This window comes from Ogataea parapolymorpha, chromosome VI (genome assembly GCF_000187245.1).
Source record: "Ogataea parapolymorpha DL-1 chromosome VI, whole genome shotgun sequence".
NCBI lineage: Eukaryota > Fungi > Ascomycota > Pichiomycetes > Pichiales > Pichiaceae > Ogataea > Ogataea parapolymorpha.
This window is the reverse complement of record NC_027861.1, coordinates 643,470-662,687: the sequence shown is the minus strand read 5'-3', so window position 1 is coordinate 662,687 and position 19,218 is coordinate 643,470. Positions and strand designations below refer to the sequence as shown.

The window sequence follows — 19,218 nt, the reverse complement described above, 5'->3', positions numbered from 1 at the left end:
TCGGCAACCCGTACTACCACAAAATCAACCGCGTTTATCACACACACAGCCATGACAAGAAACTCTGCTGCCAGACGTTCTCTGTGGGGTTCCATCAGAGGGATCAACAAGCTGAAGGAGACAGAGGAGGAGACCATGATCCAGCGACGCAGACAGCCGTCTCAGGCCGGGACCCGTAACAAGCGGCATTCGATGGTGGTGGATATGGACGACTTCAATGCGTTGAGTCGGATCTACAGGTTGGAAGACAAACGCACCACAGAGAACAAGGAAAACATAGGAGTGGAACGCATTAAGCGCAACACGATATACGAGGACGAGAGCGACACGTCGCAGTCGGAAGATGCCAACACGACGGTCGACTCTGGCACGGTTTTGGAGCATCTGGACGGCGACACGAACGACGCGACCACGCTACTAGATTCGGCATTTGACGACTATAAAATAGCACTTCAGGCATTATCCATCGAGGACACGGTAAACCAGGATAACAAACTCAAAAAGAGCAGCGCGTTCAGGGACAGAGAGACCTTGGAGGAGATCACGAAGCAGACGGGCAAGGCCGAGCACCCAGAGACCCGTGTTGTCGAGCGACGGGGCTACGTAATTATTGGGACGGAATTCTCCTGTCGCGGCGACAGCAGCGAGAAAATGAGCTATTTGGATTCAGATTACGATGATCTATTCGACGAGGTGGCATGCGAGCCGTACCATTCACAGCCGATACAGAGAACTTCGCTGTACTTCAAGAGGCTCACAAGTCCTTCCAGATGATTTTCTCAAGCGTTTCACTCTTGTTTTTAACCTCGCGGACAAATCCAAGCGTCTGCAATTCCGCGAGGCTCTTGAAAAACCAGCTCAGGGTCATCTTATCCCACGTCAGGTCGTCTATTTCTGCAGGCAGCTGTGTTTGCAAAGATTTCTCTCTCAGGGTGTTTTCGAGCTCCTCGCGCGGCAGCGAGTTCTTGAATACCTGGTAGAAGTCGTAGACGTTGGTGATGACCCCTGCCTCTCGGCTTAATTTATACAATTCGATCACGGACGGTTCAAGGTACCTGTAAAGTTTCATGTCGAAACTTTCCGGATCCAGCTGGCTCAGATCGGAATGCACCGTATTCAGCAGGTAATTTTTGGAGTTGAGCAGCGATTCGATACACGTTGCGCGCACTTGGGGATTGAACGTGTTGGTGAGAAGATCCAGCGCAGAGAGGTCGACGCAGCAGATCTCTCTGAACGGGATGTTGTTGAGGTTCAGCTCTTCCAGACAGCGCAAGAGAGCTCTGTTCAGTGCGGCCACGAACTGTTTGGTCTGCGACGTGGCGGACAGCTCTCTGAGGTCGTCGTTTTCGAAAAGCGGCCCGAAGTCGGCATCCTCGCGCACAGTTTTGATGAAGGAGTTCACATCGTGCAATGAGGAGGAGCGGATTTTTTTCCAGAGAAGATGGAGAAACTGGAAGTTCTCAAAGTTGCTGTGTTCCTCCTCATAACTCACATTCTCAAAGATCAGTCGGAAAAGGTCCAGGTTGTCAGTCCAGATGGATGTTTCTAAAAAGTATTCCTGCATAAAATTCAGAAGATCCACCAGAGTCTTCATCTTGTAGCGCCAATGAATGAGCTTATTCAGGCTCTGACGCAGCAGGTCGCCCAGCGCGGCCTCGTTGTCCGACACAAGAAGTTTGTGCAAATTTGCAGCCTGTTTGGCGTCCAAACTCTGTTCGTACCTGCGAACAGACGGGAGTCGCTTAAACACATCGAATACGTGCGAGTTGAGCTGTATTTTGGAAAAATCGTTGGTCCACATCACGCTAAGCGGCTGGCTGTAGTAGTGGCTCATGTAGATGACCTTCATGCTGTTGACAAACTGCGAGATGGAGATTTTCGACTTGAGCTCCAGGAATTTGAGCACGAGTCGCGGCTCGAGAATCAGCGAGTCGTACGTGTCGTTGATGTTGAGAAGCACGTTTTCCATGATCTCGTTCACTGCCTGGCCCGTGTTGTCGATCTGGAAATATTTGGGGCGCATGTACTTGACCGTTAGTTTTGGTAGCTTCTCGTGGAATATTTCGAACGGAGTGGACATTCCGATCACCAGTCTGATCCTGGATCTGTATTGGTTGTTGTAGTTCCATAGCACCTTAATTAGGGGTGTGAGGATCGATGTAGGAAACGAGTCGGCGTCTTCAATCATCACTATCAGCCGCTTATCCTTGGAAAACACCTTCTCCATCAGACTGTCCATCTCGATAGTCCGTGTCTGGCCCTCGTCATCTTCTGGTTCGCTGTCCATGTCGTCATCCGAGTCGGACACTGGCACCGAAGCTGCGCGACCGAGGTCTGTCTTGAGCCCACGCGAGATATCTGTAGCTAGGATCTTCATGGTGAAGCTGACGGTGCTGCACACCTTGCTGCTCAAACGGACCACGATGGCGTCTGGGCTTTCGTCTACCAGGTTCTGCCATACATTTTGAAGCAACAGCGAGTGGTTGGAGATATTTGGACCGAGGTTTAAGAGGGCAGTGCTTAGATTTATAGGCTGGTCCTTGAACACTGTGCTATTCTCATCTGACGAAAGATACCGCTGCAGGTCCACAAACATATTTTTTTCGTTTTTCTGGAGAATTTGGAGAATCTGATCGTGCTGCTTGGCCCAATTGTTGACAAACAGCTCGTATCGACGATACACGTTCTCCGTGGGCTCGTTACCGTTCAACAGGCGAACAAAGGGCAATGTGGACTCAGTGGGCACGCCTTCCTGGTAGTAGACGAGTGAACGATCCGGGACCGCCACACGCGCGGCAGGCTTCAGTTCGTAGACCACCTTTTGAGAGTCCATAAAATCGTCAAACGACATGCGAAAAATAATAGATCTAAAATAATTAAATGCGAATTATTTACACTTGAAATATGGACCAAGACCCGCTCACTGGTCCGCCTTGTTGTTTTCCTTCACCTTCTCGCGCAACTCCATAGCTGTGGATTTTTCCACCTGGTATAACGAACAAATGATGTATCTGCCGTTCAGATTGAAGCCCTTCATCTTGTCTAGTGCCGTCTGGCAGCTCCTATAGTTGGTGTACACCACGAGAGCCTGTCCCTTGAGCTCCTTGTCTGCGCCGAGCCGAATCTCGTGGATGTTGCCAAACTTGCCAAATATCTCGTACAGTTCCGCGGGCTTCACATCGTACGGTAGATTTTTCACCAGTATGATCGGGAACTCGAACTGGTTGCGAAACAGACTCATAAATTAATATTTTTGAATTTAATTGAATAAATAAATAAATAAATAAATTTAAATCTCTAGTAAATAGCCAATGCTCAGTACTCGGCAAGCCGCAACTTCTTGCCGATGTCTCTGTTGGTGAACACCTTCTGGCGCGCGAAAGGCGGTTCTGGAGACTGCTCGCGAGACTTGATGAGGTCTGAGTTCGGATCCACCTCAAACGAGTCGTAGCCACCCAGAAGACGGATGATGGCCGGTCTTGCCTTGCGACCACGTCCCACACGCAGGTCGTTCAGTTTGTTGGTGATCTCGGTGCCGAACGAGGTCTCGTCGTCCGGTTTCAGCGACTCGACGTACGTGTGCTCCATTTCCAGGAACGAGCTGTTCAAAGTGTCCAGGAACCGCTGTGTCTGGCGATGTTTCGAGGACGCACAGATAGTTATGGAGTTGTCTTTGATGATATAGCCGAGCCCAAACCCATTTGGCGACACGGGGCCGAACCCGAACAGCTTCAAAGACGGGTTGCCGCAGTTGGACGTCGAGATGATCGTGTTGTTGAGCTTGTCCCAGCCGGCGTCCGCAAAAATGGACGGGATCTCGCGCAACGACACGTCTTTGAGCGGGTCGCGCGTGTCGCTGAGCGTGTTTTCGTCGTCCGAGTCCGATGTCTCGCCGAGACTCTCGTCGCTGTAGTATCTTTTCCAGATGCAAAACAGAGCGTACAGATGTCGGTCCTGGCCGAGTCCCTGAGAGCACTGCTTGGTTCTGGCAGAGTGCGCGTTGCAGGCGTCCTTGAGTAGCTGCACCTTGTCGCGCACCGCCACGTTGTCGTCGAGGAATTTGGTCACAAACTCGTTCGACTGTAGCGACACCGTGCGGATGGCCTCTGTGCGGCCATGTAAGAACTGTTTCGTCATGGCCGGCTCGTACGTGGACTCGATCTTGCCGTAGAGCGCGTAGTACGCGAGCTGGAACGCCATCTGGACGTACGCGTCGGGTGACATGCCCATTTTCTTGATACGCTCCATTCCGTACGATTTGAACTCGAGCGTAGCAAACTCATTCTGGTTGATGAGGTCGCTGAGCCGTGTTTCGCCGAACCGTAGCGCCAACGACAGCTCTGTAGTCAGCTTCCACTCGAGCTTGCGCGGCGACGTCACCACGTTGCCAAACGTGGACGGGTCTCTGGTAGCAGGGTCTGGCGAGTACGATTTCCAGAGCGACGGCGAATTGGCATTGATTGTGCGCGCAAAGCGCAGAATCGAGTCCGTATAGATGTCGGAGGCAAAGCGCAGCACGGTGTGGCCGTCCACACCCGTGTGCTCGAAGTTGATGCCGACTTTGGCGTCCTTGGTGACGATAAGCTGCAACTTGTCGTACCATCTGTTGGTGCAGGTTCCGACCTGGACTCCGTTCTCAAGACGCGACTCGCCGCATAGAAAGTTTTTCGCCATGCGCGTGAGGTCGTTGCCGACCTCGACGTGGTCCAGAACGACAACGAAGAGCGCCGAGTCGAGCACGCGCACGATTTCCGCGTTGTCTGGGTCACGGACGATTTTCTCGCGCAGACCGGCCCAGATGCGGCGGTTTTCTGTCGTCAGCACGCCGAACGACGACTTGGCCACGTCACGGACGCTTGTCGTCTCGGAATCTTCGACAATGCTCTGCAGATTGAGCTTGATGTCAGCCTCGGTGAGGATCAGGTCGTTGTTGTTGTCCATCACGTCAAACCAGTAGAATTGCGACCGGCTGAGCACGACGATGTGGCGCGACTGTGCGTCGGTCTGCAGCACACAGCCAGTGTGCGTGGGCACTCTGCTGGAGCCAAACAGCTTGGGGTACTGGTCCATGTCGAGAACGACGCCGTTCTTGAGTCGATCGACGCTGAGCTCGTTGCGACGAAGAGCACGCACAAACCGCAGGCTCGAGGTGGCCAGGCTCGCGGCACGCGACAGCTGCGTCGACCGCAGCGGTGTAGGATCGTCCTCCAGCATGATGAAAGGGTTCAGGTTCAGCACGACGGGCGAGTCGTAGTTCAGGTACGAGTCGTACCAAAACTGCTCGATGTACGAGTCTCTGGTCTTGGCGTACTCCAGCAGTTGGTTCTGGAGCACGGGGCCCGACGTCTCAAGGAACCGGCGGCAGCTCGCGATCGTCTGCGCGTGCTCGTGCTCCGTCTGGAGGGGCTTGAGCACGTCGAGGTATTTCTGGACGGTCTGTTCGAGCGGCGGGATAGGGAGCTTCTTGAGGGTCTGCTGGTATTCGAAGGTCGTCATTGGGGGCATTGATAGGCGGCCGGGGTGTATTTAAACAGTTTGGATGGTCATTGCTTTGGACACTGTCGTGACCGGGTGACGGCCTATCGGAGTGCACTGCCCGGAAAAAATAATAAATTGGTGCATACTGGTCATGGAGAGAAAAATTGATTAAATCATCTATCTAGCAAAGCGGGCTTTCCAGCAGCCCTGAAAAGCAGAGGGGTCATTGCAGGTTGAGTCGCTCAAGCACGTCGGTGGCCACGAGGTCGGCAACCACGTCCTGGTCGCGCGGCTCGCGCTCGAGCTCGAGCTCGGGGTCGGGGGCCGCGTCCGCAGGAATCAGCAGGCCGTCCTTGACGCTCCAGCCGGGACTGTCGTGCGTGGTGGCCAGCAGCGAGCTGAGCTCGCGCGCCTGTGTGCCCAGCAGCAGGTCGCTGCTGGCCCGTATGTGGAGCGAGACTCGGTCGGATGAGTCGTCTAGAGAGTACAGACTGTCGAAGTCTGTGGCGGAGGAGGCAGAGGTCGAGCCGGCTTGGTGCGCGCGGCCGGCAGACCGCTGCTGGTGCCTGAGAAAGTACTCGTCCGCGATGTCTGGCACGCAGTGGTCGCGCGAGGGGGCTGCGCACTGTGGCGGTGCAGGCATCAGGGGGCTGAGCAGCTTGAGGTTGGCAGAGGGCGAGGTGGCGGGCGAGGTGTTGGCCGTGGACGCAGACATGACCGACGAGAGCGAGTCGGAGGCAGTCACAATGGGAGCGGGCAAGACTGCGCGCTTCAGTTTCTTGGTGAGCTTGCCGAGCGGGCTGTACAGACACAGCAGGGGCGACACGAGCGCACAGCGCCGGCCGCCGGCGCCGTCGCAGGAGCGTCTATTGACGTGGAGCGGCGACGAGCAAGAGCCACACTCGTCGCTGAGGTCGTCCGAGGCGTCTGTGCCCACAGAGAGCGACCGGCTCTTAAAAAAGTCCGCCTTGAAGTGCTGGAACTCGTCGCGGCCAGACGTGCTATCTATGGCGCTGATGTTCATTGGAGTTCATAAGCCTATGTGCCAAGGAGGGACAAGCTGCTTTATATATATGTACTGCCTCGTCTGCACAACCCGGATCCATTATATAGAGAAACGGCATGCCATTCGAAGTTACGTATCGAATCGTTCGGGCGCGGCAACAATGGCCATCCACGCACCGTCTCTGGTTTAGTGTGTGCAGGGCTGGCCAGCCAGCAGTGGCTATTGTTCCAACAAGGAAACAGATTTTTCCACAAGGCCCCCCGGACACCAACAATCGGCCTCACTCTTCCGGATTGGGCAATTATGAGGTGCATATTTCAGGTTCGCCGACCGATTCGATTGTCCTATTGATTGTTGCGTCTGTCGACATTCTTGCGTCTGTACCAGCTAACAAAGTCGCGGACGCTTGTTCTCACACGTCGAAAGTCGTTGGAGTTGATTGCCGTTTCCACCGTCCGCAGCAGCTTGAGCCGCTCGCTGTCGCTCACGCTGCCCCCCGGCAAACTCAGCATCGCCCGGTCCAGCCACCCCAGACCCACCTTGGAGCCGCCCTGCAGCATGCTCAGCTTCACCAGCTTCACCACAAGCTCGTTCGCCTCGGGCCAGCAGTCGCTAGGGAAGGTGAAAATTAGTCCGCCAAGCAGCTTAGTCAGCAACTCCTCTCCGGTCGCAACGGCGAAATTCAGCACCTTGAATTTCAGCGCCTCGGGGATGTCGTCCGCCATTGACACCGGCGGCGTTTCAAATCCCCATGAGTACAAATCCACCAGAAATTGCAGCACAGACGAAATCGTGCCGTACTCCAGATACGTCTCCAGCGCGCGCACCGCGACCCGGTACATCGGCTCCACCAGACTGCTCTCGAGCAACTTCACGGGCAGGAACATGAGCACGTCGTTGCCCATCCGGAAAAAGTCCTCCACCAGTTCTGTGTATTCGGGAATCTCATCTTTTCCAAGCTCGTTGAAAATCTTGATGAAATTTCCTGCCTGCTGCACCGAAAATCCCCACACTGCTTCCTTGATGTCTGCAGAAACGTCGTCTTCTGCAGCATACTCCTTGATGAATGCCCCAGAAACCCACAAATAGCATCCGTGTCTGTAGTTTTGGAACCCTGAAACGAGCAATTCTGCGGTCGTCGACACCACCGGCAGCAGGTACGTCTTGTAGCTCTGCAGCGACCGTCTCACTAGCTTCATGCACCGCTCGCTCACCTTGACCGACCGGCCGTGTGTCTCCACGAGCCGCACCACCAGCGGCCACACGATCTCCATGACGATGCGGGCCACCGGATGGCTTGCATTCGAGAAGCTTTTTGGTCTGAGCGCGTCCACGTAGATGGTGAGGATTTCCACGGTGTCGGCGATCTGCGTATGCAATTTGTCGAGTTCCTGCGCAGTCGCCGGCTGCGTGCTGCTATACTGGTTCAATTTCTCCAAAGTCGGCTTCCAAAACATCAACGTGATGTTGTACAGCTTGTCGTGGTCACGCTCCTCCTTCAAAATATGTGCTATGCCTTCCGTGATGTCATACAGCGAGTCGATGTCCAATGATGGCTCCACGTTTGAGTAGAAATTGTACAGCTGTTCCAGATAGTTACTCAGCAGTTCCGCACAGTCCATACAGAAATACTTGAGCGCATGCGACGCCGCAATGATGATATCCATGTTCTGCTGCTGCTGGAAGCCGCTGGTGATGTAGTTGAGCTGCTCCTCCAGATGCTCCGGATGCTTGGCCGTCCATTCGGTGTAGCGGCCCAACACCAGCGTTGCTGCGTACCGGATCTTGGGGTTTTCTGGTAGCTGCACCAGATACCGCATGATCTGAGGCAGGATTGTGTTTTCGTTCGTGCCGACCTCCTTGGCCATCGCACGCATGCTAAAGAGCGGCGCCTCGATCTCCTGCCACGTGACTGGCTGTCCCTGCATTTGCAAGTTCATCTGGCTCTGCAGGATCTTAAACGGGATATCCAGGGCCACCGGGGCGCCAATCACCGCACAACAGTCCTTCAGAACGTCTCCCATGTCGTAGCGGAACTCCTTGAACTTGTCCTCCGCTTCTTTGTCGTTGTTGAAGAGATCTCGTAGCTCAGTCGAGTTTGAGGTTGTCGGATACCGCAGATGCTTAATCATGATTTCCACCAGCTGTGTGTACGTGGGTGTGAAACAGGCACGGGCCTCGCGCCGGGCGTCGGAAATTAGCAGCGTCTTGAGATCGTACCAGAACTTGAACGTGTACTTGACCACGTCGAGGTCCTCCTCGTAGGCTGTGAGTTGCAGGATGATGTCGACGAGCGGCTTGAAGTTGTAGGGGTTTCTCGCAATGTGCACGTGCCACGCCTCGCCCGCAGTCGCAAACAGCTCTGTGAACCGTTCCACTTTCTCGGGATCGTCCTGGGTCTGAGCCATAAGTGGCTTCAGTTTGAGCAGCTGCTCGTAGAGAGCTTCCACGACGCTGTCGTTGTTGCAGTCGGTCGTCTCGCCGACAATCGTCGATAGACACTCGATCGCCGTGTCGAACGTGTCGTCGGCAAGCAGGCCGTCGAAAATCAGCGTGCACAGCGCGTTGTTGGACAAAACCTGTTCGAAAGGTACGTCGATGATCCAGGACTTGATGCACGACAGAACGAGCCTGTTGGTGGACGCCGAGTTGGAGGCGCGCGACTCGGCTAGCGTTGTGAGGATATACAGCACAGACTGCACATTGGCGGCCAGAAGCTCGTTTGCGCGGACCTCGAACTCCTCGTCTGTCAGTGGTGTCTTTTTCACGTCTAGCAGCTCCTCGGGCAGGATTTTCAGGAATTCAAGCAGCGTGTCGGTGGCAGGGCCTGAGAGCACAGAAACAATCTCGTCGACGGCGTTTTTCCAGTCCAGATACTGGAGAGCAAAATTGGCTAGCGTGATGCACAGTTGTGTGATGACAAGCCGTTGCTTGCCAGTGTAGGCAACCATAAGCTGGAGAAGTGAGCTCTTGAGGGCGGGCAGCTGGTCGTGCGGCAGCTGTGCAAAGTCGTACTGGACCTTGGACCGCAGCGTCTGGGCAGCAAAAACGCTGGCTTGCACGGACGAGGATGGCTGGGCGAGAATGTCGAACGCGGTCTGCCAGGCCTGTTCCGACCGCTGGAACGCCAGCAGATACTCGTTGGCCTGCTCCTTTACCGCGGGGTCGGAGTTCCCATAAAGAGTTTCCAGAGCCTGATTCAATTGAACGGGCACTGACATAACAAGACAAATAATGGGTTAGGAGCGAAAAGTGGAAATGAAAAAAAAAATAATTGAATTAAATTAAATTGAATAATTTAATTATTTTTTAGCATGTCCGGCCGCAGACAGAAAGTGATGGTTCCGCCCATCAACCAGCTCTTCAAGTATCTCCAGCAGCAGTCGCGTGTGACGGTGTGGCTGTACGAGCAGACTGGCGTGCGAATTGCTGGCGTGATTCGCGGATTCGATGAGTTCATGAACATCGTGCTGGACGAGGCGGTCGAGGTCGACGCGGCTACAAAGAAAGAGCGCAAATTGGGCAGAATTCTACTGAAGGGCGACAACATCACGCTGATTAGCGGCGAATAGAAATGCAATCGTATTCAGAAATCGTCTAATTGCAGCTTCCGCTCCACGTCAGGGTACACTGCAAAAACCCGGGCAAACTCGTCGGGGTGCGTCGTCTTGTAGACCTCGGGATCCTTGGCGAGCATGATAAAGAACGTGACGGTGCCGCTGTGCACAACGCTGGTGGCAACACTGGCAACAAAGAAACCGAACGCGACAGCAAACACCACCACCAAAACAACACCCATATTGAGGTCCACCACGCCCTCGGTGTTCTGGGCCCAAACGGGCTGCGTGGTGAAGAGGAAGAGTGCAGACACGATACCGCACATTTGCGCCACAAACATCGAGTATAGACCCAGCGCTGTGTTGACAAGACAGTCGTTGATAGGCGCAGTGAGACCTTTTTGCTCAACGAGCGCGAATGCTCCGCGCGCAGCGTGCAGGAAGTCAAGCCCATAGAGCGACACCAGCGAGTATGCGTACTCGTTGAGCCATCTCACCAAAACCTCCATAATAGAAGCGAAGATCTCGATGATGTAGAACCCAATGTAGCCCGCCAAACCTCCGTCCTGGGCGGCCCAGTGCTTGGCTAGGTTGGCCACGTTGCTGAGTGTCTGAATGACAGAGAGAATGAGCGAGCCAAAGCAGATGGAGCCGAACGAGTACGTCACGCTGCGCTTGAAGGCCGCAAAGCCGGCGTTTTTTGGACATCTGTCTGCGTGCGAAAGATAATACCACGAGCCATAGACCCCGGCGACCGTCGAGTGCAGCACGTTCTTGAGCACTTCAGCGATGAAGGTGCCTGTGAACAGCACAAAAATGCCCATTGCCACAAACATGGTCTTGTTTTTCAGCTGTCCGGTCTCGTCTAGTCCCCATTTCACCATCGTTCCGTAAACTGCGAAAACGGTCGCCAGACTGAACACGGCGGAACCAAGCGTACCGGCGGCAGATATCTTCCAAGTGACGGGGTTCTTCTGGGCCACCTGGATGACCTGTTTCAGTAGCAGCGAGCTGAGCGGGATGCGACGACGCACCTCAAGGTACCACAAAATATGGAGCAGTGCCAGGAAGCTAAACGCGAGGCCGGCCCAGAGTTTGTCGTTGGACAGGGCGCCAACGGCCAGAGAAGACGCGGTAGCCACGTTAAGCAGACATCCCGCATTGATAAACACTGTAGGCCATTTCCGCAGCACCACAATGCCGCCGTACGTGCAAATCACGCCGGTGGCAAGCACCAGGCCGATCAGTCTGGTCTGGTCTGGGTTGACGTGTGCAATATTAACGACAACATCTTGAGTGGTGAATAGTACGAGACCCACAAACAGCACTAGCACCACTCCGAACACCACAGCAAACGGCCAGTCGGTCCATTTCGGCTGCTCCACAGCGAAACTCTCCTCAAAGTCGTCTGAGGGCAACGGTTTCTTTATATCCAGTCCGTACTTCTCATTGCTGGCGCCCAGCTCAATGTCCTCGCAGGAATAGTCAGGCGGAGCGTCCTCGTCATAGGCGGGTAAATTGTCTTGGTAAGGGGACATGCGAAATAAAGGCAAATAATTTAATTATATAAATCAAATTAAATTAAATTAAATTTATTTTTTTCCGAGGTGTAGGGATTAGTGTGCACCCGTGTGACCTGTCGCATTGGTCTTTAGAGTTGTATTCGTTCTAGCACAGATGTAAACCAGCCATCCACTACTAGAAACCACCACTCTCTATATAAGCCCAGAAAGCCGCCAATGCAGGCCCATGTCTTACCTCATCGTGCTATTACTGCTAGCTCCAGTATTAGGGCTATCGCCCGAGTCGATCGCAAACACGCTAGAGCAGCTTAAGGAGGCGCATCAGCTCGAAACAGCATCGCTGGCATTTCCGTCTTGCGTTCTTGAAGTGCTTTCCACGATCATGCCGCAATGTCATGGGGGCCAGTCGGCGCTGACGGAGCACGAGAAGCAGGACACCGCGATCCGGCTCACAATGTGCATTTTTGACCGTCAAGACGGCTCCAACGGCTCCCTGACACTACCGGCAGAATGCTGGAACCACAATAACCGTGAATGTATCGCAAAACTCGCGTCCAACCCCGTTTGGTGGACAACTTTCTTTGGCTACCTGAATCTGGTAGAGCAGCTGTGCCACTACTACAGCGAGCCCTACGAAACGCAAAGACTGCTCGAAACGTACCGAGATGCTTGGAAAAAGCTCGACGAGCTTATGGCTACCCTCAGCCGAATCGACGACCTCGGGACAGGCGTTCTGGACCAGCTCAGACAGAATTTGGTAGCAACGTTCGACTCGTTGCAACAGGACCTCCAGACGCGGTTTGAGGAGATGAGAAAAAAAGCAGAAAATCAACTGGATACAGCATTCGCGTCGGTGGATCTCAAGATGGACTCATTGCTCTCCAATGTGTACAAAGTGAGCGATAATCTGGAGAACATGCACGTCGAGGCGGTGAAAACAGCGGAGAATTTTTTCACAGAGCTCAACAAATGGCACGATCAGAGCCTGCAGGAGCTCGCGCAGCAAATGGAGGCGTTGAACAGCGAGCTGCGAAAAAATACCGAGCTGGAAAATGAACGGCTGATAAGCAGTCTTTCCGCGGAGCACGAGATGATGGCCGAACGGCAGAAAAAGATGGATAGCGAGACGGCGACGCGGTTCCGGGAGTGGGAGACGCGGCTCGAGACGATGAACCGGTACTTGGGCAGCTCGCTAGCGCGGTTCGAACGTCTGCAGGACGTGATGGACAGGTTTAATGTGCTGGGGCAGATGAGCCGCGTGGTGTACGGGTGTGGGTTATTGGGGTTGCTGGTGGTTGGGTACTTTGTCAGGTTCGAAAGGCTGCTGGTTATCCTGTCGTTTGTGGGTGGTGCGTACGTGGGTGCTGGCACTCTGGACTGGCTGGGGTGGTGAGATGGCTTGACGGGTGGACACAACTGCCACACCATCGCAGAGGCATTGTTTTTATTGTGATTTTGCAGTGCATGAAAACAGTCTTGTTTGGGGCCGCACTAAGCTTGGCTGCGCGCATGAGCTCGGGTGGAAGTGTCGAAAAAAATACAAAAGCATTTGGAACACACCCCTATTGGGTTCGACACACGATCGCATGACAATAGACGGTTCAGGAAAGTTTGAAATTTTCATTTACTAATTGGGTAACGACACATGGAGATTGGGCAGTACACATTGTACCAATACCCACAATACATCCAGTGGTGCTAGTAGCATGTCTGCCGATCACTCTCGGTTTTTAGCTAATCATGAGTAAGCCGATTGAGACACAAAAACTATAAGGGGAAATCCAGTCCCACCGTTCCCCAGGCAGATGATGATAAGCACAAAGACTGCAAAGCATCAATTTGCCCCTTACTCCTAGCCCCTTCTTGAGACAGCACTCGGAACTTATCTGGACCGCGGGAATAATTGTTCGCCAACACTAGCCCGAAAATTTTCTTCGCTTTCGGCATTTCACAGAGCCGCCAACCGAAAAAGAACAGATCTAGATCCTGCTAAAAAAAAGATGGTTGCGGTTTTCGAGAAAACTCAAACAGGCGACTTTACCTTTTTGTGGGCCGAAGCGGGTGCGAGCGCATTCGGCCGTAATGATGACCTGTTTCAAGATCGTCCCCAGCCTGTTTGATACGCATTGTTCAGTGCGGCGGGGCTATCGAAATGGCATCGAGCTTGTCTCAGGCTGGCTATTGACTGCCAACAAGCCATCTTAAGCAGGACTTATTGTTTGTGCTAACAATAGTTTCGGGTCCGCGCACGAGAAAGAGCACCACACTAAACCCTTATGCAACTAAAAATTCACAATACGGCCGGTTAAACGTAACAAGCAGATCTAAAAACAGACTGCTAAAATTAACAATAATACCTCTCCCATAACATGTAACATATTCTCGATTTATCGACTTTGCGATTGGCGCAATTTCCCTTTGCATCCTTCTCTATCGCGAAACATGTAACTTAAAACTATAGACATGCTGTGTGACACAAAATGCCAAGCATGATGTCATTCTCTAGACACCAACATGGCGATATTATCGATCCGAACCCCCAGAACTTGGCCCGCAAAGCCTTGACCTCCCCCCATTCTGTAGTGAAACCCACGGCCACTAAACTAAAGCAAGCAACTCGAGCCCTCCGCAAACCGAACCCGAAACCGCATGGACATGCATGCACCCGGTTTAGCTACTAAAAGTAGCATAAATTCTCTCCACAATAGCAGCCTTAATTCCCTTTGCAATCGTATCTGCACGCAGCTGCAACCATCGATTTTACCACTATGCCAAGTTTTTTGTCTGACCTGTCAGCCCTCTGCCCATCTAAATATAAGCATGTCACTTTCCTCAACGCTCACCTGACAACACAGACATTTTTATCTCCCATGACGTCTTCCTTCGAAAGACCTGGAAAACTCTTGTTGCCTCCTATGCAACAGAGGGAAGAGATTCCTTCTTTGAGGAATCTCAATCTGCCCACTCCGGTGGTCTCCAACTACCATCTACCTCCTATGCCTCTCTCCGACCACAACGATACCTCGCCGTATAGACGCTTATCCTTCCAGAACACTCTCCACTACTATCCGCCCCCAATGAACAAATATCCATCCTTTCCTCCTCCGCTGAAAATGCAGTCTCCGCAAACGCTGTCTCCTCTTGGTCACCTCTCCCAGACCCCGTCAGCTGATAGTGTGAGAGTACCCGCACACCTGCCTTCGCCGTACGGGGCCCAGCCTATGTCTGCCAACCGCAGCCTGTCGTACCCTACACCTCTCTCCCAACCCCCCAAAGACCGTGGATCGCCCCCTTCTGAAGCCAACAAACGCAAAAGAAGGAAGGCACACGAGGTGGTACGACTCTACAAATGCAACCACGAGTCGTGCCAAAAGGCTTATGGAACACTCAACCACCTGAACTCGCACATTGTGCTCCAAAAACACGGCCAAAAACGGTCTCCCTCGGAATTCAAAGAACTCAGAGAGGAGCTGAAACGCAAGCGGAAGCTCGAAAAGGCCAGCTCCCGCCTGAACGAACGCGAAAAACAGCAGAAAGTTATCTATTCGCAGATACAGAACGACCAAGACCACGAGCGGGCTCGGGATGGTCAATCGTACAAGACCTCTGCCCCCAAAGACCGCTACTACGTGCTCAACATGCTTCCGCCCCTTCAACGCCCTAAATACTCGCCCCTCCACGACCAGCCAAGACTGTACTAATCCAACCACAAATGTTCGGTTTTCGTGACCAAGCGCGCAGCAAGCCTGTCTGAACATTCGACTTTGCCATCCAAAACTTTCATATGGACCCCTTTCACTTCTAGCTCGATTTCGTGTTGTGCGAGAGTCTGAATGGACACGCTTGTGACGTTCTGGACCGGCCCTGTCGCTGCTTGTCCTTGCTTGAGAATGTCCAAGTTGTCCTTCACCATGTCGTTCAACCAAAGCTCCTCGGCCTGCTGCGACTCGGCCTCCCTGTGTTCGCGGCGAACCAGGTTGCGGATCAGGTTGTTCACCAGACACCAGCTCCGCAGCCCGCAGACCAGGGGCCGCAGTTTTTCCAGCCGCGCGAGCTTCACTTTATACAGTTTCACAAATTTGCAACCAGTAAGGAAAAACACTTCATGCTTTGATCCCTTCGCGTCCGAGAACCTGTGGCTGTACTCTTCGTTCACCTCTTTGTAGAAGCCGTCCAGCACGTCTGCCGTGCTATTGAAAACGCTGTTGTCCGGCCCCAGCAGCTCGTATTCTTCCAGATTCAGCTCCAATAGCAGATCCTCCGGAACCCACACCGGCGGACACAATTCCAGCACCAGAAACTCCAGGTTCACGTCCGGCTTCCATTCCCCGTCGTACCACTCGATCACGCGCTTCGTATTGTCCGACTCCGCATTTTCCAGCCGCGGGCTCTCGGCTATTTTAAAATGGAGCAAGTAGTCTGGATGAGGCAGGCCGGGTAGAAATCTGTCGTCGTGCCAGTACTTCACAAATAGCCCAATTTTGTCGTCGTAGTTCACCAAAACCTGGCCGAAACCTTGCACGCCGCACGCCAGGTCGGCTGCCGCCTCGCTCTCCGTTAATGCGTCCTGCGGGTCCTGGCGGTGCTGCTGTTTTTCGGCCTCCGCCGCTTTCAGTAAATTATACGTGAGCAGGTTAAAGGTGTTAAAAAGGTCGAACGGCGCAGGCACAGAAAGTCTGTCGAGTTGGCCCAGAAGCCGCAGATTTTTGTTGAAATTGTCGAGCGTGGCGGCCTGCAAGTTTTCGTACAGAACGCGCTCCACCTTGACGAAGTCGCCGAAACCCTCGACAAAGTCGTAGCTGCGCGCGTCGATCGACTCGATGCTGATGGCGCTCGAAAGCGCCACGTTTTTGACGTGGCCGTCCTGGAAATCGATGTCAATCAGCAGTATCTTGCCGCTCAACGACAGCCGCTCGATCTGCGTGCCGTCGCGGCCCTCCGGCGACGCCGACCGGCCGTCAGAGAACGCAAACACCAGGTCGTTCTGCTCGTTCATCGCCAGCACGTCCGAAAACGTCTCGAACCCGTAGATATTGGCCAGCCGCTTGATGCCGTCGACGGTAACGCGGCCGGGCCGTTTAAGCAGAATCTCCGAGATCCGCGACAGCGGCGCAATGAGCTCTGTGTCTATGCTGGGCATGAAAATATACAATAATAATTTATTAAATCTAATGCACAGCCAGAAATAAATCTACAACTCGTCGTGGCCCGACGGCTCTGTTTCCTGTGTCTTGTCCCCGGCTCCTTCCGGCTTCTTATCGGCCTTCTTTAGTTGCTCCTTCAAACCCCGGATGCGCTTCTCGTGCGCCTGTTTCAGCGCACGGTATGTGCTCTGCACCTCCTTGAGCTCCTCCAGCACCGTTTCTCTCAGATCAAACAGCGTCTCTTTGTCCTTGGTGTCGATCTCGTCCTTGTGCGTCTCGAAATGGTCCACAACGCCAACAAAATCGCTGATTCTTTTCATTCTCTGCTCCAGCTCCTGCTCGTCCACCTCTGGAACCTTGACCTTGACGCGTCTATTGGCCTCCTCAAAGTCCAGTCCTAACTCCGTGAAGTTGGCTCTCAGCGACAGTGCGTCTTGCGACATCACCACCATGAAGTCTTGCAGCTTGTACATTGTCTCCAGCGCTTTTTCTTTGAGTCGCGTGAACTCTTCCAAGCTCAGCAGCCTGTCGCCGTGGTTCACCAACGTCTCCAGCTTGATCCGCATCACACGCACGTCGTCGTACTTTTCCTGGATATCTTTCACCGTGGCTTTCGCAGGAACGTCCTCGAGCCACTCCAGCAGCTCCGACACCATTTTCCGTGCCGCGCGCACCATCGACGGAGGCCCGTTGGCCACCACATTCTCGTCCTCGGTGTAGCCGCGCAGATCGTAAAGCGACGCCTCGAGACTGTTGATCAACGCGTCGCGCTGCTGTCTCTGTTTGTCCTGGTTCGTGAGCGATCTCAATCTGGAGGCAGACTGGTACTTTGCCAGCGAGCCCAATGGCTTGTAGCCTGGATGCGAAGGTTTGGCTGTCAGAGAGCTACGCACAGCCTCGTCGCCCACACACACGGCCTCCAGACTGCGCAGCACAAACAGTTTTCTCGGGTCCAGAGTGCAGTTTGCAAAATATTCCACGCCGTTCGGACAAACCGTGCTGTTGAGCTCGTTCTTAAACTTGTACTGCGCGAACAGCTGGCCAGCCTCGAAAAAGTCAACCTGGACATCCCCAAACGTATCCTTCACACCTGGAAGAGCAACACTGGCCTCCCGCGACGCAGTAGTCTCGTTGAAAACCACCGTCATTTGGCCTCCTGCCGCCAGCTCGAAGTTCCTGGTGGCATGCTGCACAAGCTCTATTGGACGCGTGCGGAATTTTCCAGACACAGAAATGCCGCCCAGAAGCGTTCCAAACACCGCTGCCTCGTCTGCATTCACGTTTTTGCTCAGCAGCTCGTCGCTGCCCAGATATTTCACCAAGTGTTTTTGGACAAATGGCACTCTGGTGGACCCACCAGCCAGAATCACAGACTCGACCTTACGGTCGCCCACGGCAGCAGCCAGCGGTGCCACAATGCGGTCCATGTGTTCTGTCATGTACTCCTCGAACTCGTCTCGCGAAACGACCACCTTGAGGTCGATGTCGTTGATCAGCGACTCCACAGACACCTTGGTCTCGCTGTTGGCGCTGAGCACGAGCTTAGCCTTTTCTGCACTCTGCCACAGTCTGTTCATGGCCCTGGCATCGCTCCAGAGTGTTTCTGGCTTGATTTTGTTCTGCGCTAAAAACTTGTCCTCAATAATGGCCTGCAGCGACTCGGTGAACAGATTGCCACCAAACGTCTCGTCGTAGCCGTATCCCTCGTTTTCTACCCGCAGCGTCTCATTCTCCTTGCTGAACGACACGAGCGTCGCCTTCGTGGACCCGGCCCCCACGTCGTAGATCACGTGATACTGTTTCTGCTCGAAGTCCCTAGTGGAAGCGTAGTTCAGAGCAACAGCAAGCCCGTCGTCAATCAATGCCACAACGTTCAACCCGGCAATCTCAGCAGCATCCACAAGTGCCGTTCTCTGCGCCTGGTCCAAAAAGCCTGGCACACTCAGCACCACGTCCGAAATCGTGTTGGAAGAACCTCCGCCCAGTGTCTGGTCCCAGTGCAGTTCTGCCCGTTTTTTGATCTCCTCCAGAACCATACCCAGAACCTCCTCGAGCAGGTACACTTGGCCGTCGACGTCGAATGCGACGGTGCGCCGCTGACTCGACGCCGGGACGATTTTGACCCCCCGATATTTTTTCTCGAAACGTGTCACTTGGGGCTCGTCGATCTGTCTGCCGATCAGGCTTTTCAGCTCGAAAAAACAACTCTGTGGCGACCTTGTGCATGCACTCAAGGCGTGGGAGTTAAATTTGCGCTCGATCTCGCCGTCCTTGGCCGAAATCGCCACCCCAGACTGGTGTTTCCTCTTTGCCTCATCGGTGAGGATTAGATCAAAGGCCACGCCTGGAGCGACCAATGCCGCCTTGGAATAGTCTTGTCCAAAGTCAATGGCGAGCAATGATGCCCATCCTTGGACAATAACGAAAATTAGTGCTACCAAACCTAACACCTTCATACACTTGTCAAGAGGATAATGATATAAATTATTTAAAAAAAAAAATCCTTCTCA

At 53.6% G+C, this 19,218-nt stretch overlaps 11 protein-coding genes across 11 annotated transcripts; 3 read left to right on the top strand and 8 right to left on the bottom strand.

The window, feature by feature from the left end:
* Positions 1-51: 51 nt before the first annotated feature.
* HPODL_01483 (uncharacterized protein) lies at positions 52-774 on the top strand (the record flags this gene model as incomplete). The annotated part of the gene is made up of 1 exon (XM_014077994.1): positions 52-774. One exon carries the CDS (start codon positions 52-54, stop codon positions 772-774), a length of 723 nt encoding a protein of 240 aa, XP_013933469.1.
* Positions 755-2,851, bottom strand: HPODL_01482 (uncharacterized protein; the record flags this gene model as incomplete). The annotated part of the gene is made up of 1 exon (XM_014077993.1): positions 755-2,851. One exon carries the CDS (start codon positions 2,849-2,851, stop codon positions 755-757), a length of 2,097 nt encoding a protein of 698 aa, XP_013933468.1.
* Positions 2,852-2,920: 69 nt separating this feature from the next.
* On the bottom strand, positions 2,921-3,241 carry HPODL_01481 (Pre-mRNA branch site p14-like protein; the record flags this gene model as incomplete). Its single annotated transcript, XM_014077992.1, has 1 exon — positions 2,921-3,241. The coding sequence occupies one exon, from the start codon at positions 3,239-3,241 to the stop codon at positions 2,921-2,923; it is 321 nt and encodes a 106-aa protein (XP_013933467.1).
* A 74-nt stretch (positions 3,242-3,315) lies between these two features.
* On the bottom strand, positions 3,316-5,496 carry HPODL_01480 (Outer mitochondrial carnitine acetyltransferase, minor ethanol-inducible enzyme; the record flags this gene model as incomplete). Its single annotated transcript, XM_014077991.1, has 1 exon — positions 3,316-5,496. One exon carries the CDS (start codon positions 5,494-5,496, stop codon positions 3,316-3,318), a length of 2,181 nt encoding a protein of 726 aa, XP_013933466.1.
* A 205-nt stretch (positions 5,497-5,701) lies between these two features.
* On the bottom strand, positions 5,702-6,502 carry HPODL_01479 (uncharacterized protein; the record flags this gene model as incomplete). Its single annotated transcript, XM_014077990.1, has 1 exon — positions 5,702-6,502. One exon carries the CDS (start codon positions 6,500-6,502, stop codon positions 5,702-5,704), a length of 801 nt encoding a protein of 266 aa, XP_013933465.1.
* A 326-nt stretch (positions 6,503-6,828) lies between these two features.
* On the bottom strand, positions 6,829-9,705 carry HPODL_01478 (Nuclear import receptor; the record flags this gene model as incomplete). The annotated part of the gene is made up of 1 exon (XM_014077989.1): positions 6,829-9,705. The coding sequence occupies one exon, from the start codon at positions 9,703-9,705 to the stop codon at positions 6,829-6,831; it is 2,877 nt and encodes a 958-aa protein (XP_013933464.1).
* Positions 9,706-9,798: 93 nt separating this feature from the next.
* Positions 9,799-10,056, top strand: HPODL_01477 (Small nuclear ribonucleoprotein E; the record flags this gene model as incomplete). Its single annotated transcript, XM_014077988.1, has 1 exon — positions 9,799-10,056. The coding sequence occupies one exon, from the start codon at positions 9,799-9,801 to the stop codon at positions 10,054-10,056; it is 258 nt and encodes an 85-aa protein (XP_013933463.1).
* A 14-nt stretch (positions 10,057-10,070) lies between these two features.
* Positions 10,071-11,579, bottom strand: HPODL_01476 (Protein PNS1; the record flags this gene model as incomplete). Its single annotated transcript, XM_014077987.1, has 1 exon — positions 10,071-11,579. The coding sequence occupies one exon, from the start codon at positions 11,577-11,579 to the stop codon at positions 10,071-10,073; it is 1,509 nt and encodes a 502-aa protein (XP_013933462.1).
* Positions 11,580-11,790: 211 nt separating this feature from the next.
* HPODL_01475 (Nuclear fusion protein KAR5) lies at positions 11,791-12,957 on the top strand (the record flags this gene model as incomplete). The annotated part of the gene is made up of 1 exon (XM_014077986.1): positions 11,791-12,957. The coding sequence occupies one exon, from the start codon at positions 11,791-11,793 to the stop codon at positions 12,955-12,957; it is 1,167 nt and encodes a 388-aa protein (XP_013933461.1).
* Positions 12,958-15,261: 2,304 nt separating this feature from the next.
* Positions 15,262-16,704, bottom strand: HPODL_01474 (uncharacterized protein; the record flags this gene model as incomplete). The annotated part of the gene is made up of 1 exon (XM_014077985.1): positions 15,262-16,704. One exon carries the CDS (start codon positions 16,702-16,704, stop codon positions 15,262-15,264), a length of 1,443 nt encoding a protein of 480 aa, XP_013933460.1.
* Positions 16,705-16,755: 51 nt separating this feature from the next.
* On the bottom strand, positions 16,756-19,164 carry HPODL_01473 (Molecular chaperone of the endoplasmic reticulum lumen; the record flags this gene model as incomplete). Its single annotated transcript, XM_014077984.1, has 1 exon — positions 16,756-19,164. One exon carries the CDS (start codon positions 19,162-19,164, stop codon positions 16,756-16,758), a length of 2,409 nt encoding a protein of 802 aa, XP_013933459.1.
* Positions 19,165-19,218: the final 54 nt, after the last annotated feature.